Genomic DNA, 15,567 nt, shown 5'->3' with positions numbered 1-15,567 from the left:
ATATATATATATATATATATATATATATGTGTGTGTGTGTGTGTGTGTGTATTAATGAGATGCATGCATAATTGTAGCAAATGGCACTATCTGCATCATCAAATTAATCAATGAAAAAACAATACACTATATTCTATGCTCGCAAACCTTTCACGATCATTATCGTCATATTACATAGCACCTTGTGGCCGAGATGCGTTATGTAAGATTACCGTTGGTGAAGCGTGAGATTATCCCACGGAGAGGATCTTCGATACATTATGATATATATATTACGATTGCATACGTGAACGCTTGACTAATTACTACGGGAAAGAGTAAATAAAGTGATTTTTATTTATTTTTTTTATCAATGATTCTTGGCAATAATTACCTAGGAAGCTTTAATGCAAAAAATATTTCTAATGATAGTTATCGTTAATCAAATATACATGTAAACATAATCAAGTTAGTTTTTATCATAGACATAATAAATACATCGAATATGTCGTATGTGTGAGAGAGGAAACAACTCAAATCTTTTTTCTCTCTTTAACAGATAGAGAATTATCTTCTAATAGAAAATAAAAATAAACTGAATTATGTTTTTTCTCTCTTTCTCATTTACGAGCTACCGTAATTCATTTGGTAACAGTACAGGTTTCGCAACAGTATGCTTGATTTGTACTGTGTCTATAAAATTTTAATAAAAATTATGTTACAGTGGAAGCTACTGTGGGCGGTCATTCTGGTGACCGTGCTCTCCACGTGTCATACAGATGCAAAGAGAAGTAAACGTGCAATAGAAAACAGCCCACAGTTCCAGGGTTATGTCTATGAGCCACCCTCTAAACCTTTTACTTTACCCCCTCCGTAAGTATTAAAAAATCTGAAAATCCTAAAAATACTTATAAATATCACTTTTGATTCATATATAGAGGAAAGTCGCCACTACATAGATCTTTTAAAGACACATCCTTTATTTTATTGTTTAAATTATAAAAAAATTAATTATTTCAAATTTGACACAATATTATAATAATTATTATATTATCTGATAGAAAACATTTTTCTTATTTCTAATTATGTTTCTATAGTTTTATTTTTAAGAAATATCCAGAAACAAGATAGTATGATATCGGGAACTTCCTCTGGGGGACTTTCCTCTGATTATCTGATTAGATTTGTCTTTAAAAAGTTTTATTTGTGACCAAGCTATATTTATATAATAATAATTAATAATTTCTCATCAAACACATATCTATGATTACGTTGACAGAGTGACGTCACGGACAAGCATAATAACATTTAGGCCAACTACGGTGACATTAACACCATATACTTATACAACTCCAAGAGTTCAGACAACGGTAAGAACTCCACCAGCACCATCAAGAACAACATATGTGACACAAGGATATACGTATACAACTCCGAAGACTCCATTCCCAACGCCTAAAACAACGCCGCCAAGAACGCCACCGCCACCGCCACCGACACCACCAAGAACTCCACCGCCACCACCAAGAACATCAACATATGTGGTGACACAAGGATATACATATACAACCCCGAGAACTCCATTCCCGATACCGCCTAGAACAACACCATCGCCGCCGCCTAGAACACCACCACCGCCACCGACACCACCAAGAACTCCACCGCCACCACCAAGAACATCAACATATGTGGTGACACAAGGATATACATATACAACCCCGAGAACTCCATTCCCGATACCTCCTAGAACAACACCACCGCCGCCTAGAACACCACCACCGCCACCTAGAACACCACCACCGCCGCCTAGAACACCACCACCGCCGCCTAGAACACCACCACCACCGCCTAGAACACCACCACCGCCACCAAGAACACCACCTCCAGTAACAAGCGGAGGATACGTTTATACAAATCCAAATACGGAATTTACATTGCCACCGAGAACACCGCCACCAAGAACCGTGCCGCCACCAACTCCTCCACCGCGAACACCACCACCATATTTACCACCTGTGAAGACTCCACCACCATATACAAGACCCCCATATACACCACCTCCACAAACTCCTCCACCGAGAACGCAGCCACCATACACAAGGCCTCCATACACACCGCCTCCACAAACTCCTCCACCGAGAACGCAGCCACCGTACACAAGGCCCCCATACACACCGCCTCCACACACTCCTCCACCGAGAACGCCGCCACCATACACAAGGCCCCCATATACACTACCTCCACAAACTCCTCCACCGAGAACGCCACCACCATATATACCACCCCCACAAACTCCTCCACCGAGAACGCCGCCACCATACACAAGGCCCCCATACATACCACCTCCACAAACTCTTCCACCGAGAACGCCACCACCATATATACCACCCCCACAAACTCCTCCACCACGAACACCACCACCATATTTACCACCTGTAAAGACTCCGCCACCATACACAAGGCCTCCATACACACCACCTCCACAAACTCCTCCACCGAGAACGCCGCCACCATACACAAAGCCTCCATACACACCACCTCCACAAACTCCTCCACCGAGAACGCCGCCACCATACACAAGACCTCCATACACACCACCTCCACAAACCCCTCCACCGAGAACGCCGCCACCATACACAAGGCCTCCATACACACCACCTCCACAAACTCCTCCACCGAGAACGCCGCCACCATACACAAGACCTCCATACACACCACCTCCACAAACCCCTCCACCGAGAACGCCGCCACCATACACAAGGCCTCCATACACACCACCTCCACAAACTCCTCCACCGAGAACACAACCTCCGTATTTACCACCTGTGAAGACTCCACCACCAAAAACACCGCCACCGTATATTCCGCCTCCTCGAACTCCTCCACCAAGAACACCACCCCCAAGAACACCACCACCTCCTCCACCTCCACCTAAAACCGCACCTTCTTATTTGCCTCCACTTCCAACAAGACCTCCTTATGTATCAAGGACAACAACACAAGGATCTATAGAATATGAAATTAAACCAATCGATACTGAATTTGGAAGGTATACTACGAAAACATCTACTCGTTTAACTACAAGACCTACGCCAAGAATTACTACACAATATACTACGCGACCTATTCCTCAAATAAGTACGCGAGTCACTGCTCAGCCATCTACTTACCTTCCGCCTTATTCTGAGCCATCCACCAGATATACCCCAACTATATACACAACGACCAAATACACTTCACCGACGACCAGATATACTCCACCGACGACTAGAAACACCTACACCCCGACAATTACAACCAGATATACTACCACTCCTATCACTACAAGATATACTCCATCTATAAGAACGACATTTTCGACGTATAGTCCGACTACGCCTGTCTATTCATCGACCATTCCGTCAACTTTTACTCCAACTCGACCACCACCATATCTTCCGCCGTCAACCCCAAGACCAGTATATCCAACTGTGACGCCACCACCGCCACCTGATCCTATTTTCAGCATTACACCCAGCACGCCAACTTTGCCGCCACCAACCGGAAGGCCTGCACCACCTCCAACACTGCCGCCTACAACACCCAGGCCAACTTTAGGATATAATTACCCGATTCCCGATATTCCGTTTGAAACTCGCAAACGATGAAAATAACATGGGCTGACATGAGCAGCTTGCAACGCGTCACGTTACCGATTAATAAAATCTTAAATATTAGTATGTATAATATTAATATTAGCAAGATTATTTAATAGTTGATGTAGGTAACGCTGAATCCTCCGCCAGATATTTAGAGTATCATCTTTTTTATATCATTTTCGCCATACTATTTTTTCTAAATAAAAATTTACTCGGCCAACGTACGAATGTCTTTTTACATGTGTAATAAGTATAGAAAAGGAATAAAAAACTTTTAGAAGAATATACTTACATTACTTTTCCACTTTAACGTAAAATGTGTTTTTAATTTGATACAAAAAACATCGAAATTATTCCCAAATGAAATAATTTCCAAATGTTGCGTATTTTATAAAATTCAGCGATGCATTTAACGTGAAAATAAGGTATATAAAAATACACATACACACACACACACACACACACACACACATACGCGCGCGCGCACGCACGCACGCACTCACAGGATTGTATATGTATATACAATCAGTGAGAAGCATACACATTTGTACATTTGGAAGCGTAATTATAATATATATACGTATAAAAAATTATAATTGCATAGTTTTATTTCGTTTCTTAAACAAACATACATCACGTACGCATTAAAATATGTTAAATCATAAAAATGTTTTATTTGACATATATGGATGTTTGATGTACACTACAATTTGGAAACACTATAAATTAAAAAATTGACATTTATAGGATTACTTTCTTAAATATATTCATAAAAATATGTTTTTAAGAATAATCCTTTAGTAACATTGAATATAAAGAATTATTTTATTGTTAAATAAATCAATTAAAAAGTGTTTCCAAACTTTTAGTTCGGAGTGTAAAACTATTAGTATCACAGTCGATATTTAATTATAGATTTTTTCATAATAATTACAAATATTTTTTTTTTAAAGAATATATTAATTAATATATTGAGTCAGTTTTTTCAAAGAAAAATTTTTATTTATAACTCGCAGCGATTTCTATAGATCACAATAAATTTCTATAGATTTATACACATAAGTACCTATTCTATATAATAAACATATTAAAATCCTCACTGCAAGTCCGACTGCTTTCTATTATTCCTGATACTTGTGTATAGACACTTGTGACAGTGCATATCACTAGGGTAAGAAATTACGGTGTCGCTTTGACGAATGAGTGGACGAAAATGGAACGTTAGTAGCGTATTTAGCAGGTCAAGCACCGGAACGGTGAGAGATTTTCCTTGCATGTATGCTTCGGTGGCACTCGAGTCCTGGCATCGAAATAAGTAGCCCATAACCACCTGCCTTCTACTTACCATAACGAGCCTCCCCCACAAACAAAGGAAATCTCCACGGCACTGATAGAATCACTAAGTGAAAACTGCGTGCCGAGAAATGCTTGATCATTAGTTGCGTAGGGAGCATCGAAAGAGTAACGTCGTGTGCTCTGTATAGTTATTTGTATAGTTTGAAATAGCAAATTATTGGATTAAAAAAGTCTAAGTCGGTCCTAAAATAGTACCATTGGACTAAAACAGTCTTCTTTTTCGTTTGTCAAAATAATCATTGCCGACGAACACCTCGATCGTTCGCGTTTACAACTGACTGCAATGGCAAAGTGAAACGAATCGACAAATTCGAGGCATGTCAACGGTAAGCTGATTAATTAAGCTCAGTATCATCCTAATGTGTAATCGTAAAGGATATCAGTCACCAGACTTCTCAGAAGGCGATGATTGAAACTGGCAGGAGATCCGCCATAAGTACATCTGAGCTAGGACTTTATTCTGATCGCGGTGATCGATATAACAGGAGTCGCTACGGTTTAATTGTGAGAAAACTTGCGATCGGAGTTATGATGGTGATAACGGTAATACTGGTGAGTAATCGAGTGTGCAGAATTATTAATTAATTATTTGTTACATTTGTCAAGTGTTAGAAAATATTTTAGGAGACAACTGAAGCTTATAACTGAATTTATAACCGGAGCTCATAATTAAAGCGGAAAAATTAAAGTAGAAAAATTAAAAAAGAACATAATCGGTATTGCCATAATTACATGACAAATAATTTTAATTACTGTATTTATTGAATATATTTATGTGTTTTTTTTTACATATTTTCATAATCAATATATCTTTTTTCGTTATATAAATATGGAGATATTCTTTGATTACATCTGTCGTGACATAATAATAATTCTGATTGACAAGAAAGCATTAATGTCATATTACAAATACCTTGTTAACATTTGGCTACTTGGCGCTCGCAACAATCTTGAAATCATTCCATTTCTGTTGTTTTTCAAATGTCAAACAAAAACAAGTAATGCTGGCGAGCGTTGCGAGCCCAAAATGGGACGCACGCAACCATATTTGAGTGACACGTAAAATTGGCCTCGTCACTGATTTGTGAATGAGAGACAGTTTCTATCCAATTAAAGATGATTTTATTAAATATTTAAAACATTGAATAAACAATATAAATTATATTAAACATTAACAATGAAAACATTAACAATGAAATTTTAAAATAATACACTAGATTTATTCAGTTTAATGCCAAAATTAGTTCAATCTAAATATTAAAGTAAAGTTAAATCTTCAGGATTAGGAATATGAAATAATGAATTACAATTGAATAAATGAAGGGATGTGTACATATATTATTTCATTAAATTATATTATTCATCTCCATTCATATCTTACAATCGATGATTTCGCTATATGTTTTATCGTACAATTTGTGTCGGACGATGACCTTGCACATCGAAAAGTCTGTTGATTCGCGAAGCATCCTGTTTCGCACGATTTTATTACACGTGCCTCTGAGATGACGATAATCAAAGAGTACGGAATTTTTCGTGAGTTTCTTCCACGCGCGAAGAACAATAAGCATAATTATAGTTTGCGCGTTTTCTCCGGTGATTAATGTTGAAGACGTGTGTGGAATTGTAATTTCACCGTGAATCTTTGGGTATCCCTTCCATGCATGGGGAGTCAAGCGAGCGAAGATTTCTACACGCTTCACATATAGGGCGTTAACTGTGTTTCGGTATAGATTAACCATCGTCTGCCAGTTGGGAACATGAGTTAATTGCACCTTTGTTGTTTTAAAAGCTGTATATATAAATATCATTCGCTGATTTATAAATTGTTAATTGTACAATTGTACAATTTCGCCTTCACTCAATTTTGCAATTACTCATTTTCTTTCTATGGTGAAACTGGACATTGAATTTTTTAATGTCACTTAAGAACTAACAATGCTGCTCTCAAAAGTAGCGTAATGTTAACATTTAGTTAACTAAAATTTTACAAAATGAATTAAATTTTATCTTATCTAGTAGATATTAAAAACAATAATTTTATTAAAATAGCTTGATATTATAAAAAAAAATAGTATATTTATGTTTGTGTTAAAACCGATTATTATTAAAATGTTTGTATTAAATTTTTAATACTCGAGTATTAATTTATCATGACATTGTATTATTTAAATGATTTTTATGTTAAATTAATATTTAACATTTTCATATTTTTTGTTTTAATTTTTACATATGTGTGTTATTTCCTAACATATTTATCTTAAGTTGAATTAACACAATTTGAATAAATCATTTAGTTTAATATTATCATCGTAGGTGGCGATATTTATGTACGATTTTACGTCCGCCACGACGGGGAACAGTAAAATCAATCAGGAAACAAAACATATATACATACTACAGAATGCTCTCAAAAAATCACCAAATCTCTCGAAAAAGCCTATTAACTCCACGAATTTGTACGAAGTCATGGTTAATCGTACGAGCGATCTTTTAATGGAAGATCGCTCGGACGATGAGAACTATGAAAGTCTCATTCAACGGAATACAACAGGCGATATAATACCAGCCGAGACACGCATCGTGACAGCGAATGGGCCCGAGATGAGAACGCAGAATCTGCAAAATTTCAAGCAACGGAAGAGAGTGCTGAAATCCATAGAAGATGCCAATGAAAATGAAGAACCCGAGTCCAAGCAATTGTTCGATAATCATGCGATTGTTTATCGTGTGAGACAGAGGTGAACTACATGTCATCGTGCACTAAAAGAAAAGTATTTGTGGATGTAATAATTTAGTCATTTTTCGGGGACAGTCATCTATTTTTTTTAGTATATAAATCTATATAGCACAGAAGTTTGCAGCAACATTTGAAATGTTACTGCGTATTGCTGGAATGTTAAAATTGTTGTTGTAATATTGCTGAAATGATCTGTACTGTATAGAGAATTATAAATGTAAATGTTATCTCTAAGAAAAATTTAATACTATAAATATATTAAATCGGATGGTAAATTTATTTTTAATATTATTAGTGATTTTAATATTTTAAATAAGTAATTAACCAACTTACAGTATTAAATTTCTCTAAAAAGGGATTACTAACATTATAACAACAAAAATATAAAAAAATAGTGCTTCTAGTTATAACTATTTTACCACACAATTATAGTCATAAATATCAAAAACTTGTCTCTCAGTATGATTAATCTCAACGATTACCTTAATGGCATAGCCAATTTCTTTGACTAGTCATTCATCAAAATCAATTATTAAGAATCGAAAATTTTTTTTTTATTTAACAACAGGCAACGATTTGTAAGTGTCCATTTGGCAAAATATTACGACCTTCGCACAATGCAACGCGGAAGAATTAGCATATCGCGCAAATGGATGTTATATTGATGGCTCGATTCTCCCATCAATAAACCCGAAAATATGAATATCATTGACATCATTTTTATGATAATACAGGGAATACTTTCTACGTTAGGTAACATTGTGTCATTGCGCGCCAAGTTGATTCTACATATAAATTGCACATTGCACAGACTCTCTCACCGACAGCATCATTCACCACTTACTTACATTTCATCGTGACGTGTAAAGAAAGAGAGAGCCGATCATAATGATATCGCAAAAATTTATATAACGCGTCAGGTAATTTTTACGCACCGGTCAGACTGACATGGGTAGTTCTTCATCAATTTGGCAGATACAAACATCCGGATATGGACGAGAATGTGAGCACGGAGGAGCTGGCGCGACCCACGCCGTTTCACTGGGAATTCAAGACGCCGCATCCGACGTCGTTCAAACGGCCGAGATATCCACAGTTGACGCAATACCGATACCCATACGCATCCAGAAGCATCCAGGACATCATCAAGTATCTGACAAACAATGCCGAGATGCCGAATCGCGGCATCAAATTTACCGGTGTCTACATGAATCCGAAGAAGTATGATTTGATCCCCGATATGGAGGAGATGATGTCCAACAGCGATAAATCGGAGGAGATCGAGACACCTCCATCATATCCGATCAAATCGGCGGTGTATAATAACGATCCTTTTTATCAATATAAACCGAAACATCCAGCTGACGTTAATCTTTTAGCTACATCTAATGTGAGGTTTGTAAAATGGAAATTATTATAATTTGTGAATCTAAGATAGTGAGAATATTAGATATTAATGTGGAAAAAACGATTTTGTTAAAATTATCTTAAAATTATAATATCTAAAATTTAAACAAATTTATAAGATTTGAAAATAATGTTAGACCATAAAAATAATTATATATCTTGTTGAGAAACAAAAAAATTGAATCGGGTAAATGAGTTAGTTTTCACATATAATGTAGTTTACAATGTGATGAATAAAGCTGTCATAAATACAAGACTCAGTACAATTTTTTAATTACAGTACACATTGAAAGTGTAAAACTTGTGCTCTCAAAGCACTTTTTACATTATAAGTGAAAACTTGTTCTACCTGATTTTTCATACAATTAATCTTTATTGCATTGTGTTATTATATTACACAAAAGTTAATTAATACATTTATGAGAAGATCGAATGATATTGAATAATAGTTAGTATTGGACATAAGAATTGTTTAAGATACTACACATACTAACATTTTAAGTAATTATGTTATCATACCAGCTGTCAAATATTACCCAATTTTATCCTAATATTTATTTAAAGTACTAATCAAATTAATTTTTTTTAGGTTCTCTCCGACTGGAGTACATCGATACAGCCCTTATTATGATCCTATATATTCTCGACCTTTAATCACTTACAACAAACCTATCATAACGGAATCGCAGTACGAAACCACCGGCTCTTACTCGACAAACACTTTAACAAAGAATCGAAAACCAAAACCATTCAGCGTGATGCTTGACATCTATCCTATTACCGATCTCGTGGAGCAAAATAAGAAGACAAGTTGGACCAGACCGCAATCGTCTATAGATGATTACGATTTCAGAAGACCCGTTCAATATCGTGGGCCAAAATTTTATGCGTCATCCCCGCAACCTATACCTCTCCTAGGTGGACCTAATCCTACACCTGTATCGGAAGAAGAAGAAAGAAAACAAATGATATTTCATTTAAACTTATATCCTCGAAGAAAGAATAAAATTGACAGGTGCGGTTCTGAACTTATTGCTGATCATCTTTAGTTCTTATCATTTTGTCGATTAAAGCTACTTAAAAAAACTGAAAGTGAAAATGTTGCTTAGAATTTTTATACAAATTGATCTTTTTAGAAATACTGAGAAATCCTTATATTTTTTTCTTAGAATTTTTCATGTATATAAATTATGAAATATTCTAAAATTTCTATGATTTTTTATTTTATAAATTTTTTTCTGTTTTATAATTTTTTTCAAATTTAATAAAATTTTATTAGAAATTAGAATAAAGAATCTTATAAAATATTTCAGAATTCACATATATAAAAAATTCTAGCAAAAATTTAGATTTTGGAACTTATAAAAAACGAGTATCAATTTGTATTTAAAAATGTAAGAATTTTCTAAAAAGTTATAAAATTATTTAAATATAAAAAAATTGATATAAAAATTCTGAAAAATTAAAAAATTAAAATTATATTTAAAAATCTCTGAAAAAAATCTTTACTTATAGAATAAACTTAAAATTTGTCTTGTAAATTATAACTTAAAATAATTGCTTCAATCTCATATTTATCGCAGAAAAATTGAAAATACTTGATGTCTTTGTAAAAAAATGCATTTAATATTTTTAATGCATTTAATATTTTTAATTTGATTTCTAGGAATGATATCATACACAAATCAAAATCGATGGAACCTGAGGAGCGGCAAGAATTTGCGAAGAAAATAATGTCTCCCTTAGAATTGATCACCAAACATTTAACTGATCATTCCACGGTTGAAGAGTCGAAGTTCATAAAGAATTCAGATATAGCCAGTCTTCCAATATCGCGATATCACGAGATGAGTTTGGACGAAAAGAACGAGAGAAATGGGGATCTTGTATCGTATAATGATTCAGAAATTTATTCAGATTTGGTTAACAGCGATGGTATTGTAGGAGATTCTATCGTACCTCTCAATCATAAACTAAACATCGACGAAGATTATGTCAGCACAGAGAATTATGAAATTAATGCGCAAAAATTGATCGAGACTACAGAGAAAGATCGTGCGAATTGCGACAACGCAACGATGATTGATAGATCGAAAGCCAACACAAATAAAAGTATTGATCTTTTGAAGGATATTGAAGGATATTGATATCGTTTAAGGTTTTAGTCTCTTACGCTGAAATTAAAAATATAGTTACTAAAGATGTGATTCGTCAGAAAAGATTATCAAATATCTCTTGATAATTCAATATGCTAGACATTTTAATGTCATATAAAAAATTTTACATGTCGCTATCTTACTTGAATCACAGACCGTATGTCTAATGTAATTGTTATTGTACTTCGTTTTGAAATATATTTTTGTAGTTCTTCTATTGTGCTTTTTTTAATCATAATAATCAATGAAAATGACCCAATTAGGATCGAAACGTTTGTTAAAATAAATTTTTTGATAATTTAGCATTTTTTGATAATTTATTAAGATCTTGCTTGGTTCGTAGTCCTATTTTTATTATATTAAATAAAATCTTTTAATTTATTGCAGTTGAAAAGTTTAACTAAGTAATTTGAATAAACGTTTTAACACAAATTAATGTTTTAATTCTTATTGAATCTCGTTTTTGAGTTTTAATTTTTGACAATTTTAAGAATTTGAATTTAGAATTTTACTTATTTTATGTAAAATAAATAATATTGACTTACAAAAATTTTATTTCTCAATATTTAAATGCTAATTTTTATATATATTAATTACTAAAAAAGAATATAATAAAAAGTCGCTAACTCATAATGAAGCATGTACTTCGACAAGGTAATATGGAGATTTCAACTAGGTTCAATAATCGAGCAACAAACATTCATTAATCACCGGTGCTGATCGTTTCTATTATATACTAAGCATTTTTGATAAAAAGAACGATCAATATGCTTTTCATATAATCAGACAAGCATTTAAATATCATGTTTATGATCTGTTTAAATTTAGCCAAGCTTGCTTCCTTGCCTTGACATTTTCATCAAAGACATTCGGAAATTTTTCGTGATCTTTAGGGAGATATTCTTAGAGATAGTCTTAATAGAGAATTGCTTCATAGGCTATTGTGACGTTGGATGTACATTTAGAAGATGAGAATAGCAAAACAATTGAAGAAAGTTATTAATCAAGAAATTACATTGTATATACAGAGTGATTTAGGATAAAATTTGTTTTGTTTGTCTTTAAAATGTCATATTCCTGATTTAATTCTAAGATGATTTTTCCTTTGCTAAAATTTTGCAGAAAGATTTTTTGATAGTGTAAATTTTTATTATTTCAGACAATTCTTTAATAGATAAGCAACTTTTAATATATAAAAATTGATTCTATTGTATGTATTATGTGTAATTGAAAAAATTTATAACATGTTTATAAATTATTTGTCACAAATATAAATAGATAGTTATCATATTAACATTTAAATAAATAATGAACAAAACTAATTTATACAAACTTGAAAATGTATATATTGTCGACTGTAAAATGTACAATTTCATTTTATCTTAAATACGAATATATATATAATGTTACATTATATTACAACACACAGAAAAATGCATTTTAACTTCTTAACAATATCACAAGTACAGTATAAATAAAATATACAATTCTAAATTCTTTCTCTTTTCCTCTTCTTTGTCGAGAGTTTATAGTTATATATTTTACTTATATATTAGACTTGTAATTCTATGCTATTATCTAATCTTAAAATTACCTAAAGATAACATATTGTCAAATTTTACAAGCCATATACTTCTTTATATGGACGCGTCTTAAATCAATACTTTTTACATTATGAATAGCACCAGCGAACTCTTCTTTCTCTGCAAGTTCATAAATTACATATTGTCTAATAATTTTGTAACTTACGATGCATCTTTTTCACCATATTATTTCATTTTATTATTATTATATCTATAAAATCTGCTGAGATTACGTTAAAAAAAGTTGGATTTAAAAAAATTTTATCAGAAAACATTTTTAATTAATTTTTTCTTAGCAATTTTACATTATTTTTTAGATATATTATTTTTTAAATATTAACATGATTTCATTAAAATAAAATTTTAATTAATTTTAGAAACGTTTCCGTTACAAAACTGGCTTTTGTTTAATAATTGAGTTTTTGTTTACAATTTACTTCTATATATATATTTCGTCTAAGAAAAAATTTATATAATTCATAGAGACAATTCTCTAATATTGCTCTGAACTTTTACGTTCTCGAACCCAGCGTACTTGGATGATAAAGCGTCGTGTCGGCTCCCCATTCGTATGGGCCTTCATGTGGACCCAATGTGATCATCGTGCCAGGTCCCAAAGTTGTATGCGATCCAGAACTGACCATAGCTGGTCCGGAAGAGACATAACTGAGAGGTGGTCGCGGTTGATCGCGCAAACGCGCGTGTTTTACTTGCCGTTTATATCTGAAAAAAAAATAATTCAATTTTTTTTATCCAACGTTTTATTTGTCAGTGAAATAAGAAAATACAATAAAAATTAATTATTGCTTATAATAGTAAATAATTGTTGTTTATAATGATGAAATGATAATATTTGGATTTAAAAAAATGTTTTTTTAAATTTTTTAAAGTCGCGAAGATTAGATAAATCATATTCTGTATGGTGATTATATATATGAACTATTAACTGTTAGCAATGTAACTAGATTGTCTTACTTGGCATGCATGCAACATAATGCACAACTGGAAATGATTGTAGCAATTCCGACGAGGACTGCAATAGCTAGGACCCAAATCTGCGTCATGGAGGCATCAGCGCGGGCTACCATGGCGGCACAATGCTGTACCTTCTCCACATGATATGTTCTATATACTTTCTTCAGCTCTTTATTCCTCGGATCAGTCAACAATGATCGCATCTCGTCCAAATCGTAAGACTCCTTGCCGACCATCTGAAAGCACGAACTGGTCGACGAAAAGTCCAGAGAGTTGTCTTCTTTCGAATAAAACTGCGTATCGTAGACGTTGATACTGATTGGCAGTGAAAGAGCCTGTTGAACCGCCTTCTCGAAATCTTCTAACGTCTTCCTGACTTCAACTGGCGGCTTCGAGAATACGAACTTCAGCATGTCACGATCGCGCAACAGGAAAATCCTCACAGTGATGTTAGTCTCGCCTCCTGGCGTCAATGAGTTATTCGCCGACATGATCATCTCCATGAAACCGTCCGCGTATCCCGCCATGGAGCCTGTCGTCCTGAGCTCGCCGGTGCGTGAATTCAAAGACAGTTGCGACGGTATCTCCTTCTGTGACATGGAAGAATCAACTAGAGACGTAAAAGATACTCTACTCATGTTGTAGTTGATAGGTAACGCGCTAGAATCAGCGTCGTAAGCCTCCAACGTGATCAAACTGGTGTCAATTGGCACGTTCAAACGAACCCCCAAGGTTATATTATCCTTCTTGAAGTACGGTTTATTGTCATCGATGTCCAGGACCTTGACAAGTACCTGTCTTTCCGAAGGATCTTGCTTGTTGTATGGTTTCGGCACTATATCCGATTTTTTAGAAGAATATTTGAAACACTTCACGGTCAGTAAATGAAACTCGGCAGTTTCCCGATCGAGACGACCGTTCGATTTGATGATCGCGGAATTATTTTCTAGACGCTGCACAACAAAGAGCCCCGCCTCGTTCCCATATACGATCTCGTAACCGATCATCCCATTTTCATTAATATCTTCATCGATCGCTTCGATCACACCGACTTTGGAACCTACCGGCATTTCTTCTAGGACATTCAACTCGATCGGTGGACTATCTAGACTGCGTTTGAAGTGCGGTTTGTGATCATCGATATCATTCACGATCACTTGGAGCACTCTGGTTGCCTGCTGTGGCGGCTCGCCAAGGTCCTGTGCTACCAAGATCAGCGTGTAGCTGTCTTTAGTCTCCCTATCAAGTAACTTGCGTGTGCTGATCAATCCGGTATCGCTGTTAATCCTGAAGGCACTCGCATCTTTACCGAAATTACCGTCCTCCAGAAAACGGAAAGTGATTCTGCCATTTGGCAAATTCGGGTCGTCTGGATCGGATGCTACCACTTGGAACACCGGACTGCCAACAGTGGAGTTCTCCGCGATGTAGGCTACTTCCTCCAACGTCGGCCTAATGAACAGTGGCACGCCGTCATTGCTCACTACGTCACCAATGTACAAGATAAGATTCACATCCGAATACAAAGCTGGCTCGCCATTGTCCTGCGCTCGCACTCGCATGTTGTACGGTTCGGTCCTGCCTTTGCCAGTCAATGCTCGCGCCGAATATATCTCGCCAGTCGTATGATTTATTTTAAACAATCCTAAAAACATCAATCGTACAATTAATTTTGCTTTATACATATACAATATTATCAATTTATTTTGTTATAAAAAAGAAATTAGATTTTA

General features: G+C 34.7%; 3 protein-coding genes across 4 annotated transcripts in view; 2 read left to right on the top strand and 1 right to left on the bottom strand.

The window, feature by feature from the left end:
- LOC108694510 (proline-rich extensin-like protein EPR1) overlaps window positions 1–4,210 on the top strand; it is a 16,933-nt gene extending 12,723 nt beyond the window's left edge. Inside the window, exons 2-4 of one of the 2 annotated variants that reach the window (XM_018204068.1) lie at window positions 704–852; window positions 1,259–2,305; window positions 2,441–4,210. In XM_018204068.1, coding sequence (XP_018059557.1) covers window positions 704–852; window positions 1,259–2,305; window positions 2,441–3,626 — 2,382 coding nt within the window. In that variant the 3' untranslated portion in view covers window positions 3,627–4,210. Of the gene's footprint in view, window positions 1–703; window positions 853–1,258 lie in introns of both variants that reach the window. The other variant, XM_018204066.1, reaches the window with a different exon arrangement.
- Window positions 4,211–5,378: 1,168 nt separating this feature from the next.
- LOC108694239 lies at window positions 5,379–11,267 on the top strand. The gene is made up of 5 exons (XM_018203603.1): window positions 5,379–5,525; window positions 7,290–7,714; window positions 8,689–9,108; window positions 9,710–10,135; window positions 10,787–11,267. Exons 1-5 carry the CDS (start codon window positions 5,379–5,381, stop codon window positions 11,265–11,267), a joined length of 1,899 nt encoding a protein of 632 aa, XP_018059092.1.
- A 1,851-nt stretch (window positions 11,268–13,118) lies between these two features.
- Window positions 13,119–15,567, bottom strand: part of LOC108694262 (cadherin-87A) — a 16,565-nt gene continuing 14,116 nt past the window's right edge. The window contains exons 14-15 of the mRNA XM_018203637.1: window positions 13,835–15,479; window positions 13,119–13,582 (exon numbers count right to left, since the gene is read on the bottom strand). Coding sequence (XP_018059126.1) covers window positions 13,372–13,582; window positions 13,835–15,479 — 1,856 coding nt within the window. The 3' untranslated portion in view covers window positions 13,119–13,371. The remainder of the gene's footprint in view (window positions 13,583–13,834; window positions 15,480–15,567) is intronic.

The sequence above is a fragment of the Atta colombica genome, unplaced genomic scaffold (assembly GCF_001594045.1).
Source record: "Atta colombica isolate Treedump-2 unplaced genomic scaffold, Acol1.0 scaffold12, whole genome shotgun sequence".
Taxonomy (NCBI): Eukaryota; Metazoa; Arthropoda; class Insecta; order Hymenoptera; family Formicidae; genus Atta; species Atta colombica.
Note: the sequence above shows the minus strand (reverse complement) of the source record. Positions and strands in the feature narration are given on the sequence as shown.